Here is a 19,361-nt window from a genome sequence, read left to right as displayed (position 1 = left end):
TGTCTGTGATAGCAACACAAACTAGTAAGAAGGCTCGGAGAGTTCCTGACTCGTCAGGCCTGTTGTCAGTAGGCCCCTGTCCATTGCTGGCTATAACTCCTTAGTGACCAGGCTCACAACACAGCTCCTTGGGAGTTTTAGAGCTTGGAAGTGGCAATGCTTGTGAGGAAGGCAGTGTTTGAGGCGGGGTGTACACATCCTCGTGTAGCACAGATGAGCCCGTGGTGCACATGTGCTCAGTGGTTGGAGGCCCTCAGGTGCTAGCCCTCACTTCCGCGTTGTTTGAGGCAGTCTCCTTACTCACAGGCTGGCCCACAGGTTCCAGCAATGTCGTCTTCCAGCAGGAGGGCACTGGGATAACAGACCCATGCCCTGCTGAGTTTGGCTTTTGTTGAGTTCTGGGGATTGGAAGTCAGGAGCTCAGGCTAACAGGCGAATGCTTGAGCATTGAGCATCTTCCCAGCCTTGGCAACGCCTAGACCTGGGATGCTGTTGCTTTTGCCGTACTGTGCTGGCTGTATGAACACCAAAATCCTAAGCTGAGCCTGAGAAGCAGCTTGTTTGGTAAAAGCACTTGCCACTCAAGTCTAACAAACTGAGAACCAATGATAAATAATCTTCCAAAATAAATTACACAAAAATAACATGGCAACTTTAGCTTAATTTTAGTTCAGTTTTATTTACTGAGACAAGGTCTCAATGTGTAGCCACGGCTGGCCTGGAATTCACTATATAGAGTTAGCTAATCTCACCCTCACAGAGATACATCTGCCTCTTCTCCCAGGTGTTGGGATTAATGTGGTATGTCACCACACCTGAACTACTTTCTTTTTTTTTTTTTTTTTTAAGATTTATTTATTGCCAGGCGTGGTGGCGCACGCCTTTAATCTCAGCACTTGGGAGTCAGAGGCAGGTGGATCGCTGTGAGTTCGAGGCCAGCCTTGTCTACAAAGAGAGTCCAGGACAGCCAAGGCTACACAGAGAGACCCGTCTCGCAAAACCAAAAAAAAAAAAAAAAAGATGTATTTATTATTATGTATACAGTATTTTGCCTGTATATATACCTGCACACCAGAAGAGGGCACCAGATCTCATTGTACATGGTTGTAATGAATCATCATGTGGCTACTGGGAATTGAACTCAGGACCTCTGGAAGAGCAACCAGTGCTTCCCTACCCACCCACCCCCACCCCAAAGACAGGGTCTCTCTGTGTAGCCTTGGCTGTCCTGGACTCGTGTTGTAGACCAGGCTGGCCTCGAATTCACCTGCCTCTGCCTCCCAAGTGGTGGGATTAAAGGCGTGCGCCACCACACCTGAGCCACTAATTTCAAGTGAGTAAATGTATATTCTTCGGCCAGTCTTTTGTTATGGCCATTGGTCCTCGCTATTCCAGGGAGCATTTGTTGCCTAAGCTACACTTTCCTTTCTGTCATCCGGAACTCATTATGTAGAGCAAGCTACAGATGTGTGACTGCCTCTGCCTCTCAGCTCACATGCTCCCTTATCCAGCATCCCTTGCTTGTCTGTTGTTTTTATTTTTGAAATTATATTTTAATTCTAACATTCTTCTTTCTCTATCCTCCCTACAACCCCTCCCATATGCCCCTCTCTACTCCTGCAAACGTGTGGCCTCTTTTTTCATCCAATTGTTATGGCATGCATGTATGTATTTGCATATTCCTATATATGTTCCTAAATATACGCTGTTGAGTATCTAACGTTGCTTGTGTGTGTTTTCAGGGTTCACTGTTCGGCACTAGATAACCAGTTGCATCCCTTACATTTAAAAGTGAACAATACAAAGAGCAGTGACTGGAGCTGCTCACTAGGTTTGTGTTTGTGCCCAGCAATTTACATTTGTGTTTTTTAGGCTTGATGGTTAGGTTTTAGAAGCTGTTAGCTTTACTAGTTCATTTCAAACCTTTAACTTTGTTTCTGTATTAATTGTGATGTTTGTCTAATCTGAAAGGAGGCTGGAGGTATAGATCAGTGGTGGAGCACTTACCCAGTACTCTTAGGCTCCCAGGTTTGAAATCCAGTGCCACAAAATACAACTAATACAGATTGAGAACAGAGCCAATAGACTCATGATCAATACAACAGGAATTCATATACATATTTGCAAATCTTGAGTTTCTAGTAGTCTCAGATTTAGATGTCAGAACTTAACACACCTTGATGTCTGCCAACTGTCGACTGCCAGAAGTATTGCCCACCAGGACATTTGTCCATTTTCTTAAGATTTACTTTATTTGCCGGGCGTGGTGGCGCACGCCTTTAATCCCAGCACTCGGGAGGCAGAGGCAGGCGGATCGCTGTGAGTTCGAGGCCAGCCTGGTCTACAAAGTGAGTCCAGGATGGCCAAGGCTACATAGAGAAATCCTGTCTTGAAAAAACAAAAAAAACAAAAAACAAAACAAAAAAAGATTTACTTTATTTATTATGTTTACAGTGTACACCTGCACAACAGAAGAGGGCACCAGATCTCATTATAGACGGCTGTGAGCCACCATGTGGTTGCTGGGAATTGAACTCAGGACCTCTGGAAGAGCAGCCAGTGCTCTTAACTTCTGAGCCATCTCTCCAGCCCCCATCTGTCCATTTTCTGAAAGCCAGAAACCTATCTTCATTTCTGGCAGGCAGTCTGTTCACAACAGCCTACCAGTTCTGGAACCATCCAGGCATTTCTCTTTCTCTCCGTCCACCAACCTGCATTACCGTTCAGCTTGGCTCTGCAGACCCCTCTTCAGCTGTCTCCTGCCTCCTCCCCCACGCACCTGTCTATTTACAACACTTGAGCCAACACAAATGTGCTGCAAACAGGTCATAGCATGCCACCACGCTGCTGGAGACCCACTGGTGGCCACCTATCTTAGAAGCATCTGGATGTGTGCCCTGCCCACCTCGGCTCCCGCTGACTCACCTTTCGTGTCCTGTGCCTCACCTACACAAGCCTCCCTGCTTTTCCCTTGTTAGATAGGATCCTTTCCCCCCCTCAGACAGCAGCTCTTCTCCAGAGAGTCACTTCTTAAATTCTTTGCATAGCTTGCTGCCTGCTGTGGAGAGGTGGCTCTCTTCATTCAGGTAAGCTGTGTGTGGGCGCTGGGTCCCCTGTGGTAGTAAGCAGTAGTAGATCTTTTAAGGCCTTTCAGGGAGGGACTGTTAGGGCTGAGGAGAGAGCTTGGTCAGAAAAGTGATTGCCTTACAATCGTGAGACCCCCAAGATGAACCCTCATTACCCCCACACATGAACATCAGGCATGGCAGTGCCCACTTGGAAACAGGAGGGTCCCTGGAACTTGCTGTCCAGCCGTCTAATTGGTGAATTTCAGACTAGATAGACTCAAAAAAGCAGATGGTCATGCCAAGCTGGGTGCCACACACCTGTAATCCCAGCACTGGGGAGGAAGAGGCAGGTGGATCTCTGTGAGTTCGAGGCCAGCCTAGTCTACAAAGTGAGTCCAGGACAGCCAAGGCTACACAGAAAAACTATGTCTTGAAAAACTAAAAAACTTTAAAAAAAAAAAAAAAAGATGCATGGTCTTCCTAAGCAAATAACAACTGATGTAGAGGAATTTTAGTCCAGCAACATGGCTGCTTTGGCAAGGGATCATGTCTAAAGGCCTAGGTGTGTGTGATCTGGCTGGAATATGCACCCTTAGTGCCTCAGGCAGGAATTTCACACACACCTTCAATCCCAAACAATGACATCTAATTGAGGGGCAGACAAAGTGATCAATCAGAGAAAAGATTTGACAGAGAACAGACAGGAAAGAGAAGGTACTTAGAATCAGTGGAGAGACAGTTGGGGGAGTTCATGGAGGCAGAACAGTAGAGCTTGGGAGGACAGGACAGTTGAGTGCAGTTCCACTGAATGCAATTAAGTTCAGTTCCTGGAGTTCAGAGGCAGATTTTCCAAGCACGGCAATTCAGTGAGAAGCCAAGAGAAGGCAGTTTGAATCAGTCAGCTTGGAGAGGAGTTTTCAGCCAGAACAGCTGAATTGATCCAGCCAGGCAGAATTCAGAAAGAGCTAGCTACAAAGGGTGAGCTTATTCAGCAGTAAATCTCAGAGAAAACATTGTAGGCCTAGGTTAGCAGACAGAGGCTGGAAGCTGAAGCCTTCAAGGTCGGGTTGTGCAGAAGATTAGATTGTTCAGAGACTAGACACTTCCAGGCCTAGGGATAGTTAGATAGAAATGCTCTGAGCTCAGCACAAGCCGTGTATTAGTAAAATTTGGGTATGGCTCTTATCCTCTCTTCTGAGGAAATAAAAATGATATTTACAACCTGAGGTGTTCTCTGACCTCCACATACACACACATACCAATACATACATGTATGCAGCAATACATACCAATACATATGCAAACAAAAAAGACTTGGGATCTAGAGAAGTCATTATCCGCACCCCCCCCCACACACACTCTGGTTCCCTGTCTCTCTGTGTGGTCTCTCCCACAGAATCTGTGCCAGTATACCACCTGACACAATGTCCATGTCAGACCCAAGCTGATTGAACCATCATGTTCTAGAATTGTGAGCGAGCCAGGCATGGTGGCAGCCACCTTTAATCTCAGCATTTGGGAGGCAGAGGCAGGTAGAATGATGTGAGTTCGAGGCCAGCCTGGTCTACAAAGTGACTCCAGGACAGCCAAGGCTACACAGAGAAACCCTGTCTCAGAAAAAACAAAACAAAACAAAACCACAACAATAAAATAGAATTAAGAGTGAAATAAACCACAAATACCTATGACGTTATGCAGCCTCAGATATTTTGTTAGAGTAACAGAAATATTAATACCCTCCCTCGTTTCCCTCAAAACTTCTCATATGAGCAGTAGCATCTGCAGTAGACATGGGGAGTGATGGGACGGGGCCTTCCCAGAGGACACAACATAACAGGAACACACAGCGACACAGCATCCAAATGGAGGGCCAACGGCTGAAAGTGCCTCATAGGGAGCTTGTGTGAGCCTGCTGAGAGGCCCATGGACTGACCAGGTGATGAGACTGAAGGGAGAAAGGGACAAGCTGGCTTCTCCAGACCACCTGTTGGGTTTCCCTTCCTCCTGACAGTGAGGCGTGAGATAGCAAACAGCTGTGTCCCAGAGCACAAGGCACCATCACTTGTGAGTCGTTCTGCCCAGTGGTGAAATCAGAAGTGGCTTATCTTTGTGCCTGGGTCGCCTACCTCGATGCCTCTGATTTTTCCTTTCCTTAGGGATTTCTGAGAGAAGGCCTACAGAAGGCCAGGCTCTCCTGAGACTCTCTGTAGGGAAGACTAGCTTTAGGACGCTGGTCTTGCCCTCACTCCTCAGTGCTGGGATGAGGCACCACACTGCCTAACTTGTTTCATCAATGCTAGGAGTTTTGTGTTTGTTTGTTTGCTTGCTTGCTTGCTTTGGTTTTGGTTTTGGTTCCAGCTGTCCTGGAACTAGCTCTGTAGAGTATGCTAGCCTCGACCTCACAGACGTCCTGCTGCCTCTGCCTCCCGAGTGCTGGGATTAAAGGCGTGCACCATGCCTGCCTCATTAATGCTGGTTTTTGGTGTGTGTGGAACTGGGGCGTGAGCCTGGGGCCTTGTTTATGTGACACGGACATGCTTACAGAGCTATATGCTCCCCAGTTCGGTTTGTTGTTTTTGATACAGTGAAGACCTGGGGGCCTTTCCTTATCCAAACAGGCCCCAGCTGGGCTTGCCTTTCACAGAGAAAAGTGGTCTGCCTGGCAGGCCTGTGCCTAACATTCACAACATGCTTTTGGATGGTGAGGAAGACCAGGGTTGGATTGCCTTCAGCTAAGGAAAGGTGAGCAGCCGGTAGAGCATAGAATCTTACCCAGCTACCCGAAGCGTCTTTTTTAGTTACCTCTCTTTAGAGTTAAAGAGGAGCAACAAACAGACGCAGTATTCTCAGTAGAAAAGGGGAAGCTGGCTAGAAGTCAGTGAGTTTTTATGGGCTACTAGGGCAGGTGAAGAATCCGAGGGAAGCGGGTCGGCAGGTTGCCAGGAGGGCAGTGTGTAGTGGCAGCCAGGGCCCCTCTGCTTTCTGGGTGACTCTCCACCCTTCTCCGAGAGCTGCGGCGGCGGTGGGGGTTGGGGACTGGCCTCCCGTCCTGGAACAGCTGCAGCGGGCGCTGGGCCCGTCTGGAATGCGGGAGCAGGCTGCGCACCAGGACTTTTATGGAAACTTGCTGCTGGCGCGCGGCGGCCAGAGGGCTCCGGGCGGCTGGAGCAGCGTGGGCAGCGCGCAGACCCGGACGCGCGGCGCGGAGCAGGAGGAGCGGCGGGGCGCCCCGGCGGCAGGCGGGTAGGAGGGCTGGGTTGGGCGGACGCGGCGGGGCTGCGGGCCCGCGGGGAGGACTGCTAGCCGCCCAGCTAGCCTCGTCTGCGGGTAGGTCCCTTGCCAAGCCCTGGTGCCTCTGCTTCACCCGCATCTGAACGGCTGAGTTTGGGGTAGAGTGTTTCCAGGGAGCCGAGTGTGTGTACACCCCTCCGCCGTGGACCCCCAGGGTCTGAGCAGGTGAGTTCACTGTGGCACCCAACACGTGCCCGCTGCGGACTCGGCCAGCAGCGGTTGCGATTTTAAAGAAATTGCTGATGAGTCCTGGTGGAGGCTGGGGAACAAGGGATTTAATAGCCTGCCGTTCCTGGTCTCCAAAAGTCGGAGCGAAGCCTTCGTATGAATAAATTGTGAGATGTTCAAATGCCGTCCCCCCCCCCAATACACACGTGCACATATACATGCCCGCACATATGTGTGTGAGTGAAAAATGATCAAGTTGAGAGATTACGTTATTACTTTGCGATATGCGTTTTATTTTTAAGGCTGCAATGTGGACAAGGAGTTGAGCGTAGATAATGTGGTAAAAATAGCATATGGCATGCCCTCGCAAAGTGACCTTTTCCCAAGGCAGAGAAAAGAAGCCCCACTAGGAAATCAGCTCTCTGACCAAAGCGACCTGAGCGGCATTCATCAGCCAAATTTTGTTAATGAGTTTATACAGCAACAGCCCATTGCGCGAGTCTCAGCAGAAGTATAATGAAACAAACTCAAGCTTTTAGACTATATTGGTCACACGATATTCAGGGAACTACATCAAATTTCCCCCAGTATCATTCTTTCATAGGTTGAACTGTGCTGGGGGAAAAAAAATCAAACTGCATGTGTCTGGTTTGTTTTTAAGGTGTTTGTATGGAGAAAATTTATAATTAACTGAAGGAAAGGTGTGGGGGGGGAGGGGTTTGGGGGTTGTAGTATAAACAGACTGTTTTTTTTTTTCTTTTCTGTAGTTAGTGCCACTGAGCTATTTCATATCCATCTATGTTGTCCACGCTAGCCTTGAACTCCTATATAGAGCAGGCAGGCAGGACTGTGAGCCTCCTGTCTGTCTGGTCCCCAGAGCAGTTGGAATCACAGGCCTTCACCCTCAGGCCCAGCTCGCAGCTCAGTATTCTGTCTCTTGCCTGATGCTGCTGAAGTATCATTTAAAGAGAAACACAGGACAGGTTTGCATTTTAACTGCAACAGTTGACTTGGAGAGCACAGTGCAAAAGCTGCAACAAAATTATTTTAAATCTCATTTTCCTTCTTGCAGCTTTTGATGCAATCCAGTTTTAATAGATTTCCAGTGATGCTAAGGAGCATTTTCTTCCTGCTTACCTTAAAATTAAATTTGTGCTATTTTAGACATTTTGACATGTAAGGCTGATCATTGTCAAAATGTATGTCATCTTGAGAAGACTATATTTAGCATCAGCCAGGGAATATATTATCTGGGTTTGAAAGGTACTTTGCCCTGAAATTTCACTTGAAGCTTTAGGCTGGGGCTTCATTTGTGAACAGCACAAAAACTGTGTGTGCCTTTGTAGAGAGTAACTGAAGATTTTGTTTGCTTGGAACCCAAGTGCCTGAAATGATAGGCTCCATTTGTAGGGAGAAAGCTCTATTATCTTCCAAAACCCTATACGAATAAAAAGCATTTAAAAACTATCACTTCCCAGGGTGTGGTGGCACACATCTTTAATCTCAGCACTCGGGAGGCAGAGGCAGGTGGATTGCTATGAGTTCAAGGCCAGCCTGGCCTACATAGGGAGTCCAGGACAGCCAGGGTTACACAGAGAAACTCTGTCTCGAAAAACCAAAATAATAAAATAAAAAACCTATCAGTTCTAGGTGCCTATGAGGATGAACAGAGTGGCTGGACTGGAACATGGCATACAAAGGCTCTTGGATGTCTTTCATTATATAGCCATATACAGAGCATCTTGATTTCCTTTATAATTTAGAGGAAAATGACTTGCCACACAGTAGACACATTTGAAGTTACTTTTTTAATTTAAATATTTACTGTAAAGTGTGGCTTATTCTATAGTATGGTATTTGTATGTGTGTGTGTTTTGACTCCATGTATGTGTGGGCACTCTGTGCATGCAGTACCCACACAGGCCAGGAGAGGGCATCAAAAGCCCTGAGCAAGTGCTCTTGACTGCTGAGCCATTGCTTCAGCCCTTTCAGTGTACATTTTGGTAATGATGGTGTCAGTATGGGCTGTACCTGGCTGCTACCTGGGACTGTGTGCTTTTTACAGTCTAGAATGGGTGGATTTAAACTGAGAAATCTCTTAACTATGCATCATAATTTGTATCATAAAACTGATACACGTTTGAAAACCATGAGGGAAGCTGAGTGTAGTGGCACAGGCCTTTTTTGATCCTAGCACACAGGTGGCCGAAGCAGGTGGATCTCTGTGAGTTTGAGGCCAGTGTATATAATAGACATTGCCTCAAGTTAACAAAAAATGGGAATGGGAGGAGAAAGTTAGCATTTGTGGGCTGACTGTCAGATGATTATGAATTGATAACTAAAATAAATGATTTTAACTGTGAAACTTAGAAGCATGGAGAATTTTTTAAAAAATGGTTTTTTGAGACAGGGTTTCTCTGTGTAGTCTTGGCTGTCTTGGACTCGCTTTGTAGACCAGGCTGGCCTCGAACTCACAGCAATCCACCTGCCTCTACCTCTGCCTCCTGAGTGTTAGGACTAAAGGCATGCGCCACCACACCCGGCTCTTTGGGGAGAGATTTTTGAAAAGGAAGCCTTTCCAGGACCTCCCATTCTTGTCCCATTTATTTTTAGGAGGGGTGAGTGTTGGCTGTTTTTGTTTTTTGCCTCTAGAGCTTGTCCATTGTCTCAGCTTTGTGGTCTTCACATAGTTATCTGAGAGAAGCACTCAGATTGGCCTGTAGGAATGTCTGGGGTAATTATCTTGATTAAGGATGCACGAGGGCCCAGCCCCTTGTAGGCAGCTTCATCCCTAGGCTGGTGGTCCAGGGCTCTAGAAGAAACCTAGGTGAGCATAAGCCCTCCTGTGATTCCTACCTAGACGGCCCACACCAGATGGGTAAGCCAAATTAACCCTTTCATTTCCAATTTGCTTGCAGTGAGAATGTTTTATCATAGTAACAGAATGAACCTAGAACCTCCAAGAAAAGTAATCACTATTCTACCTCCTGTCCCACTGGCTTCTTAGCCACCAATTCCAGTCCCCATCCGACTGTGCTCCTCAGTGAAGACTGTTTTCCATTTTAGATAGCGTGTGGAAGCCCAGACCTCTTGAGCAGTTACTCCTCTATTTCCTGAAATTCCTGCTTTCTGATTGTGGTTTGTTTTGGAGTATAAATCTACTCCACTTTATTTTCTGTTAAGTTAGGTGAGTGGTTGTCACTAGGCTCCTTTGGCAGTACTACCCACTTCTGATGTAGGCTGAGTGTGGACCTTGTAGTTGTCCTCTTACCTTTGCCATCTGCTTGCCTGCTCAGGTATGACATGAGCTTGTCCTGTGTTCTGAGGAACACAGCAGGTTGACTTACCAAGTCTCCAGTATGGTAAATACACTTTGAAAAGTATTATAACCATGAAAAGGCAGAATGTTATAAAGTTATTACAGAAGAATGCCAAAGTAGGCTGCAACTTAGCTTTTTTGGGTTTTTGAACATCTATTTCACAATATGTCCTAGTTTGCGTCATGTTGCTGTTAACTCAAGGGCCTGGAGTCTCCTGGAAAGAGTTTTAGTTCTTGGTCAGGATGGTCTGTGGATACGTCTGCTCCAGATTGTTTTAACTGACCTAGAAGGACCCAGGTTGAAGCTAGCGATACGCAGGAGAGTCGGAGATGCAGCAGTGAGCCGCGTTTCTTTAGGATTTCTACCTTCCTGCCCTGCTTGGGCTCTTGCTCTAATCTCTTTCCATGATGGTGAAGAAAATGTAAGCCAAGTACAGTCTCCTCCTGCTCACGTTGTTTTTGGTTAGTGTTGTATTGCAGCAAAAGGAGACCAGAGTGGTAAGACCTGGCTTCCGACTTTTGAGATGTGAAGTATGTGACAGGTTTTATAGTGTAGCTTTATTTTACTTTTTCTTTTAACAAATTAGTCTTGGCTGTATAGTCCTAACTGGCCTGTACTTGTGGTTCCTGCCTCAGGTTCTGAGTGCTGAGCTAGACATGCACCATCTCACCTGTTAGTAATTTTCATTAATTAAATATATGGTTATATTTAAGTTTTTTTTTTTTTTGAGACAGGGTAGCCTTGGCTGTCCTGGATTCGCTTTGTAGACCAGGCTGGCCTCGAACTCATAGTGATCCACCTGCCTTTGCCTCCCGAGTGCAGGGATTAAAGGCATGTGCCACCATGCCCGGCGGTTTCTCCTTTTAAATTTTAAGCCCTGTGTAGTCAATGCTAGCCTGGAGCTCATAGCAGTCTTCTGCCTCAGCTTGCCCAGTGCTGCAATTACAGACTTGCACTACCAATAGCTGACCAAGGGTACACTTTTTGTACAAGTGGTAAACATTTAGGCTTACATTTTATATTTATTTATTTAGGTTTTTGATACAGGGTTTCTCGGTGTAGCCTTGGCTGACCTGGACATGCCTTGTAAATTAGGCTGGCCTCAAACTCACAGATATCAACCTGCTTCTGTCTCCCAAGTGCTGGGATTACAGGGTGCACCACCACATCCAGCTACGCTTAAATTTTAAGCAGTTCAATACAATTTTGTTCTTTCTTTCAAAGAGTTAGGTTTTAACATTTATTTGAATATGCTTAATTTTGTGTGTGCATGTAAAACGTCCTTAAAATGTTGAGACAGGGCCGGAGAGATGGCTCAGTGGTTAAGAGCACTGTCTACTTTTCCAAAGGACCCAGGTTCAATTCCCAGCACCCACATGACAGCTTACAACTGTAACTCCAGTTCCAGGGGATCTGACACTCTCATACCAATGTACATAAAATAAATAACTTAAAAAGTTGAGAAAAAGCCATGCATGGTAGTAGACACTTGTGATCTTAACACTGGGAAGGTGAAGTTACAAGCTAGGCAGGCCTAATCTACAAAGTGAGGTCCAGGCCAGCCAGTGCTACAGCGAGATATGAGGGGTGGGGGTGAGGGGTGGCGAGAAGATTTGTCAGAGGCTGCCTGGGTCACATAGCAAAATCTTTTATCCATGCAATGAAAGGAGCAGGGGCCTAAGACAAAGAATTTGCTTGAATCCAGTGGAGGCTGCCACTGCCTGGACAGTTTTGCTCCCCTAGGTTATACAGAAGTACATCACCACGTGTGACGGACAGCTATGGTTTCAAATTCATTGTGTGCATTATCTGCTGTTCTGAAGTGCTTTGGCTGCATATCTAAAATGTGAAGGAAAGCAAAATAGGGAAAACCAAGAGGTAGCACACAGGTCTGATGACAAGAGTTACTATAGCTGGTGTAAGAGTAAAGCTAGGCGGAGGCTGGGGAGGTGGCGCCGAGGTTAAGAGCACACTGCTGCTGCCCCTCTATGGTGGCCAAAGACCTTGCAGCTTGCCTGTTCACACGCCAAACGTCACTTTAATACTGGAGTCAGAAAAGCTCGTGCTCCTAGATACAAACTCTTTTGGTATTCAGTTACTGGACATATAAATGAATTTAAGCCTGTAGTTTTTAGATCTGTCTAAATGTTGACTTTCTATAATGGGAAGTGACTTGATAGTTCTGTGACTGCCAAAAGGTGGCCTCAGAACCTGTACCGTACGGCTAAGAACACTACCCTTCTCCAACTAGGTGACCAGGGTAAGGTCATATTTTCTTTATGTGTTTCAATTAAAACATAGCATAGTAATTTGAGTGTAGAAGCAGATATAAGATGTTTTTCCCAGTCGGGCATGGCAGCACACGCCTTTAATTCTAGCACTCGGGAGGCAGAGGCAGGTGGATCACTGTGAGTTCGAGGACAGCCTGATCTACAAAGCAAGTTCAGGACAGCCAAGGTTACACAGAGAAACTCCAACTCGAAAAAAAACAAAACACAAAACAAAAGAATGTTTTTCTTATTAAGCCAAATATGGACTTTCAAACCTTATAAAACAATACCATGGTATCTTTATTTTGAAAAATAGTTATTTTCATGGTGCTTTATGGTGATAATGTTTGTGATTTTATTTAAGTGAACTAGTAAGTATATATTTGGTCATCGTATCTGTAGATAAATTTATATAAATAAAATTTATCTAGCACCTTCAAAAATGGGCCTGTACTGAGCCCTGAATCGCAGAACTTCACTTTTGACATCTATATTATTAATGCATTTCCTGATACGAAAAAAAGAGCCTGTGGCTGGAGAGATGGCTCCACACATAAAGATGTCCACTGCCATGGCTGGTGATCTGAGTCCCATCCCTGAGGTGCACTTGGGAGGAGAGAACCGACTGCTGATGCATGTGCTATGGCACAGGCATGCCCATACTCATACACAAACAATAAACCCTTTTTAATGAGAGCTTCGTATTTTTATAGTTGGTATACCTTGTCTAGACTTTTGAATCCTATGAGAGCAGATAGTTAATCCTGTTCGTCACTGTACAACAGCGCCATGAGACACCCTAACAGACCATAGAAAGATACTCAGCACACATCTCTGAATTTACATTTACTAGGTTTTTAAAGATTTGTATTATTTCATGTGTGTATGTTTTGCCTATACATGTATGCCTGTGCACCACCTGCACGCCTGTTGTCTGCAGAAATCAGGACAGGGTATTGAATTCTCTAGAACTGGAGTTAAAAGATGCTCCGAAGGCAGCCATGTGGGTGCTGGGAACTGAATCCAGGTCCTCTGCAGGTCAAACAGTCCACTTAACTGCTGGACAATTTCTCCAGCGCCCATGTTTATCGACTTTATATACTTTTTAAAAAATCATTATTAGTCGCAGTGGGGCATGCTCTACCATGTGTGTGGAGGCCAGAAGATGACTTTCTGGTGTTAGTTCTCTTTCCCCTAGGCACTATGCTGCCAGTGTCCGCAGGGACAGCCCTGCAGGGACAGAGAGGAAGGGGCTGCTGTAGAACCTTCACAAGAACAGGAGGAAGAGATTCACTCTTGAGACTCAGATCAAAAGAGCCCTTGCTGGGTGTTATTGTGGAGCTTTTAAAGTCTACCTTTACCAAGAATATATACTTAAAGTTCTTACTCTGATAATTCATAGTAGTTAAACATTTCACAGAAACTACATTAGAACAGTTGTCCTATAGCAGTGAAGGTACCTGTTTCATTGAATCTTGGCACCTAGTGAAAAGGATCTGGTAACCTGAAAATAGTTGCCAAGATTCTGGAGTAGACTGTTAAAATGGATACTGTCAATTGTATAGGACATACTTGAGTAGTGTGGATTTCTGGCAAGCACAGTTGTGTTTAACTAGGGAGAAGTTTCCCTGCAAAAGCAAACAAAATTCTTCCTGGTGGACTTAACTGTTGGCTGGCGATGTAAAGAAGCACAGAGTGAAAGATGGTAAAATAAGTCAGAGTATCATAATTACCTCACTATTGAGAAGTGACTACTGTACCTAAAGCTGTGATATTTAGAATTTGCAAACAGGTCTCCAAAAGTCTGACTTAAAATACTGTACAGGCAGTTTATAGTGAGAAAAGAAGCTGAGAGCTACAGGGATTACCAGGCAGTAAAGCATTTGCTGCACACTGTGAAGGCCTGAGTTTGGATCCCTATCACCCGCAAACCTGCAGCCCCAGCACTGGGGAAGGAGAAGCGCCCGGGTGCTGGAGTTGAAAGAGAGACTCTGTCACTATCTCTGAACACAGACACGCATGCATGTGAGTACACACGTGCTTACATGTGCCCCCTAACTCCCACAGAGACTAGAAATTGAATCAAAAACAGGGATCTTTGAGACTGGTAAGTTTTTGCATGAATGTTGTAAGGCTTTCTCTGATGAAATGTATTTCAATTACAGTTAGGAGGCAGCTCCAGAAAGCAACTGATGCCCTGTAACCTTGGCAGGGAGCATAAAGTGCAGAGTGCAGGACTAGGCACCTAACGGAATATGCTGCCTTCCACTTCTGTCAGGTAGCTGTGCCGAAGCCTTATGAAACTGTTCAGATAGAAAGTAGACTACCTGAAGACCTGGCTTCAAGGTATTTATTAAGAACAAGGCATAAGCCGGGTGTGGTGGCGTGCGCCTTTAATCCCAGCACTCAAGAGGCAGAGGCAGTTGGATTGCTGAGAGTTCGAGGACAACCTGGTCTACAGTGACTCCAGGACAGCCAGGGCTACACAGAGAGACCCTGTCTTGAAAACAAAACAAAACAAGAACAAGACGTATGGTCAGTGCCTGTCTACTCAGGGTTTCATTCCTCAGCATCTCGCAGAAAGCCTGGGATGGCAGATGCTTAACAAGTGCCGTGTAATGAGGGGAAGCCTTTGCTTCTGGACTATGACCGAATGGTGATTATCGTATGATGGGGATGGTGGCCATGCCTATAATCCCAACATTTAGGAGGCAGACTTGGAGATCCAAAGTTTCAGGCCAGCCTTAGTTACATAGTGAGACCTTGTTTCAAGTGCAAAACAAAACCCAACTCTTCCTCAAAACAGCAAAGACTACAGACATCTATAAGATATATGCACACGGAAAGTGAGCACACGGAAAACATGCTGTGCTATCAGAGAAACGCAACTGAAGATGAGATAGCATTCAGCACCACAGTAGCCACAACTCAGAATGCTGGCACCAAGTGAGGGGGAGGGGAGAACAACCTAAATTCTCCTTCATTGCTGCTGGCAGTGCAACAATTTGCACCACTTTGAGAGTCAGTTTGCTGTTTGACTATGACAAACACATTGTTTTTGTTTTGGTTTTTTTGAAGACAGGGTTTCTCTGTGTAGCCCTGCTGTCCTGGAATTCACTCTGTAGATCCGGCTGGCTCTAACTCAGAGATCCTCCTGCCTCTGCCTCCCATGTGCACTAATAAAAAGCACAAGCTATTACCACCCAGCTACTAAACACATTCTCACTATGTCATGACTCAGTATTTATCCTGAGGGATTTAAAGTTTTGTCCACTTAACAACCTTCATGTGGATGTTTAATACTGGTTTATTTACAACTGCCCAAGCAGGTGTTACCAAAATATTTTTCATTGGGTGAATGGATAAATATACAGTAGGATAAATATTCAGTAGGATGTGCACCACTCCCATCAGCTTGAAAGGGACAATTTTAAAGGCTATATTCATGAGCAAAGTGTGTTCGTATTTAAGAGTCATATTACAGGAAATAAAAAGGATGACTTTAAACGAAGTGTGGGAGCTGGGTGTGGTGGCACAAGCCTTTTATCCCCGCACTTGGGAGGCAGTGGCAGGAGGATCGTTTTGAGTTCGAGGCCAGCCTGGTCTACAAGTGAGTCCAGGGCAGCCAAGACTACACAGAGAAACCCTGTCTTGAAAAATCAAAAAACTAAAAAATTAGAAAATAAAAATAAAATAAAATAAAATAAAATAAAGGAAGTGTGGAAGCTACGTCAATCTGTCTGGTGCTTATAGAATAATCTACTGAATAAGAACACAGCACATACTTTTCAAGTGCCTCTGAGGGCTCATCAAGCTCCTCTGGGCTATACACTTTCTTGGACTTTCTAAACCATGCACCTTGTATTTTCTGTACCATGAATCCTAAAGGAAGTGAAGATTATCACATTTATTTGGACTTCTGAAAGAAGGCACATAATTTAAACTATGTATCTATATAAATATATTAAAAATTTTAATATAAAGTATATTTCTATATAAGTATACAAATTGTATGTTTATCTTATGTTGATAAAACATATCAAAGGGAAGGTCATTAAAATTCTTATACAATATTAACTCATTTGCTTACTATGTTGCCCTGGCTCTGTTCTGATCTCGCTTTGTAGACCAGGCTGGCCTCCAGCTCACAGCAATCTGCCTGCCTCTGCCTCCCAGTGCTGAGAATAGAGGTGTACATCACCACGCCCAGCTGGCCTGGAGCTTCCCATGTGGACCAGTCTGGCCTCAAATCCAAAGAGATAATCTTTGTCTCTGTTTTCCAACTGATAGAATTAAAGGTGTGCGCTGCCACACCCGGCAATATTATTATTATCTTACAGGTACAAAAATATACAAAACTTCAGCCCCAAATCACACAGAGCAAACATGAATGACGTTTCACAAAAGGCAGAGGTAAGTCTCAAAAGCTGTTTGTGTAGGTCTTGGCTGCGGTGGGGTGGGGGGACTTGGAAAGGGAGGAAGAGAGGAGCAATACATGGTTGACTAGAGGGTTGTGGGAAGGGTAATAGTTAAGTGCTTGTAATTGGTAATATCAGGATGAACAAAGAGAGAAGGTTCAGTTCTTGCAGTTTGGGCCAGTAACTTAGTCTGGGTTCTGGGAAGCTCTGCAGCAGTGAAGTGATAGGGGATAGCACCTTAGGTTGAATTTTACGTACACCAGCCTTAGAAATGATTCCTTCAATGTTTGTGTTTATGAGGCTTGGGCCTGTGGAGGTGATGGTTCATTTTTAGGACTCTCAGCATCTTCCAGCAACTGCAGTAAAAATCCTCTTAACATCCCCCACCCCTTTCTGCTTCTTGGCTGTAGTTACTGAGAAGTGAAAATCTCTGAAGCTGACACTCAAAGTGACAACTAAGAAACATGGCAGGGCCAGTGACATGTAGTAGATAACCATAGGAGAGAGATCTGCCACAGATCAGCAAGCAACTTGCCCTTGTCTTTAGGAGAAAGAATTTGGCATTCTGACACTCATTTACAGAAACTTCTTAAGGAAACAAACTTCTAAAAAAGATGAGAAGAATATGCATTTCTAGTTTTAGAATAGGGAAACCATTGCTTCAGTCTCTTATCAGATTTTCTTTTTTCCTTTTAGAGCCTAGTCTAGGCAGTTGGTGTAGTGACCCTGCATATTTTGATGGGGCTTTAAGAAGTAACACAGGGGCAGTGTAGCACAATACATGACTCACTTCTTGAGGTATTAAACTGACCTTCAGCTTTGCCTGCATTATCTAATATAACAGTGATAATGCTATTTATAATGCAAGCTTTATCTCAAAAACCTAACCATAGGCCTTGTTTTCAAATTCATATACTTCACTGAGATTGACCTTATTAATTTGTAAGGAAGTGATGTTAATTTGAGTCTTTAATAATAGGGTGGGAAAATAAAGTAGAGATTGTTTTTTATTAGAGTTCAGTATTTAAATTTTATGTTTTACCTGCCTTCGGCCTCAGTAGAAGGCTACTACTAATTGGGGTTTCATTTCTGAAGAATTTTAGTTTAATAACATTTCTGCAACTTCAACTTAAAAGTTTTAGAGAATATCTAATCAGGCAGTAAAGGTCCAAATATTTATATTGGTGTTTATAAGTATTTTAATAAATCTTATCTTTGCCTAATTTCTTCTTTTTAAACTTTCTTTTCTTTCCTTCTAATAAAGATTCTGCTTTCTTCATCTAAACCTGTCCCCAAATCCTATGTGCCAAAACTTGGCAAGGGTGATGTAAAGGATAAGTTTGAAGCCATGCAGAGGGCCAGGGAAGAAAGAAACCAAAGGCGGTCTAGAGACGAAAAGCAAAGAAGAAAAGAGCAATATATTAGAGAGAGAGAATGGAACAGGAGAAAGCAGGAGGTCATTTTATTTTATTTTATTGTGAAAATGTTTTCTTCATTTTAATGCATTAGTCATACTAACATTTCAGATACACTATAACTAAAGTAGCTTCCTGTATATGTGTAACCTAATTTAAGCTACATGCATACATTAGTGTTTCCTTATCTGCAGTTTTACTCTCCACGGGTTTCATTGACTGCACTCAATCATGGTCCGAAATATGAATTTCAGAAGTAAACAAAAGCTTTAAATAAACTTCATTGCAATATATTTTTATAATTATCCTTTTATAATTACTTGTTCTTAGTTTCCTACTGTGCCTAATGTATAAGTTAAACTTTATCAGAACTGGAAAACTTATGAAATATATTTTCCTTTTATAAACATAATTTTCATACAAGAAAGAACAGCATGCACAGGGCTCAGAATTATCCATGGCTATATCCTAGCAGGTTCTTGTGCAGTGGGGATGGTGAGGTGGTGGTGGCAGAGCTGCTCTAATATAATCCAGTCTAATTTGGGGACAGATGTTCACATTAACTTATTTCACCCCTAGATTAAAGAAATGCTTGCTTCTGATGATGAGGAAGAGATCTCTCCTAGAGTAGAAAAGGCTTATGTCCCAAAGCTAACAGGTAAGAACCTTGAGGGACAAATATAAATGAGATTGCAAGAAAAAGGAAATGTGGCCAAGTACCCATTTGTGTGTGTGTGTGTGTGTATTCTTAGGTACGGTTAAAGGTAAATTTGATGAAATGGAGAAACACAGACAGGAAGAACAAAGGAAGAGAACAGAAGAGGAAAGAAAACGCAGAATTGAGCAGGACCTGTTAGAAAAGAGGAAAATACAGCGTGAATTAGCTAAAAGAGCCGAGCAGGTAGGTGCTAAACGCTACACTGGTGTTTCTGTAACAGAACAAATGAGAACTATTTAATACAATATAAACTTATTAATAGCGACTAGCCTAAAAGCATTATCTTAAGGAAATATATTCAGTATCTCATGCTCAGTAGTATGGACAGAATGTGCCTATTTTGGGAATGATGAATGGCTTTTGCAATATGAGATCTTACCAATTGTTTCTACATTCCTTAACCTGACTGTACTTCTAACTTTTCTTGGTATCTTTGAGAATTTTATAAAGCTAATGACATTTTCATACATAAACTACTCATAATCACAAAGCACAATTATGGCTTTTTAATATTCATTAGTACCAGGTCAGGTAGTGGCATACTCCTTTAACCCCAGCAGAGGTAGGTGGATCTCTGTGAGTTCTAGGCTAGCCTGTCTACAGAGCGAGTTCTAGGATAGCCAACAATGTTACACAGAGAAGCCCTGTACTGAAAAAAAAGTTTATGTGTTTGCATGCATATGCATATGTACA

The 19,361-nt window shown here is 44.0% G+C and overlaps 1 protein-coding gene across 8 annotated transcripts in view; it reads left to right on the top strand.

Annotated features, from left to right (window-relative positions):
* Positions 1-3,067: 3,067 nt before the first annotated feature.
* The window catches only part of NEXN (nexilin F-actin binding protein), a gene marked incomplete at its 5' end in the record, with an annotated part of 31,639 nt that continues 15,345 nt past the window's right edge, over positions 3,068-19,361 (top strand). Inside the window, 5 exons of one of the 8 annotated variants that reach the window (XM_084757635.1) lie at positions 3,068-3,086; positions 16,458-16,530; positions 17,800-17,991; positions 18,530-18,608; positions 18,703-18,851. In XM_084757635.1, coding sequence (XP_084613761.1) covers positions 16,504-16,530; positions 17,800-17,991; positions 18,530-18,608; positions 18,703-18,851 — 447 coding nt within the window. Of the gene's footprint in view, positions 3,087-5,697; positions 5,811-6,153; positions 6,312-6,335; positions 6,525-16,457; positions 16,531-17,799; positions 17,992-18,529; positions 18,609-18,702; positions 18,852-19,361 lie in introns of those variants that run through there. The other 7 variants (XM_084757632.1, XM_084757630.1, XM_084757631.1 and 4 more) reach the window with 7 other exon arrangements.

Source organism: Acomys minous, assembly GCF_964271855.1.
Source record: "Acomys minous genome assembly, chromosome: 14".
NCBI lineage: Eukaryota > Metazoa > Chordata > Mammalia > Rodentia > Muridae > Acomys > Acomys minous.
This window is presented reverse-complemented; position numbering and strand designations above follow the sequence as displayed.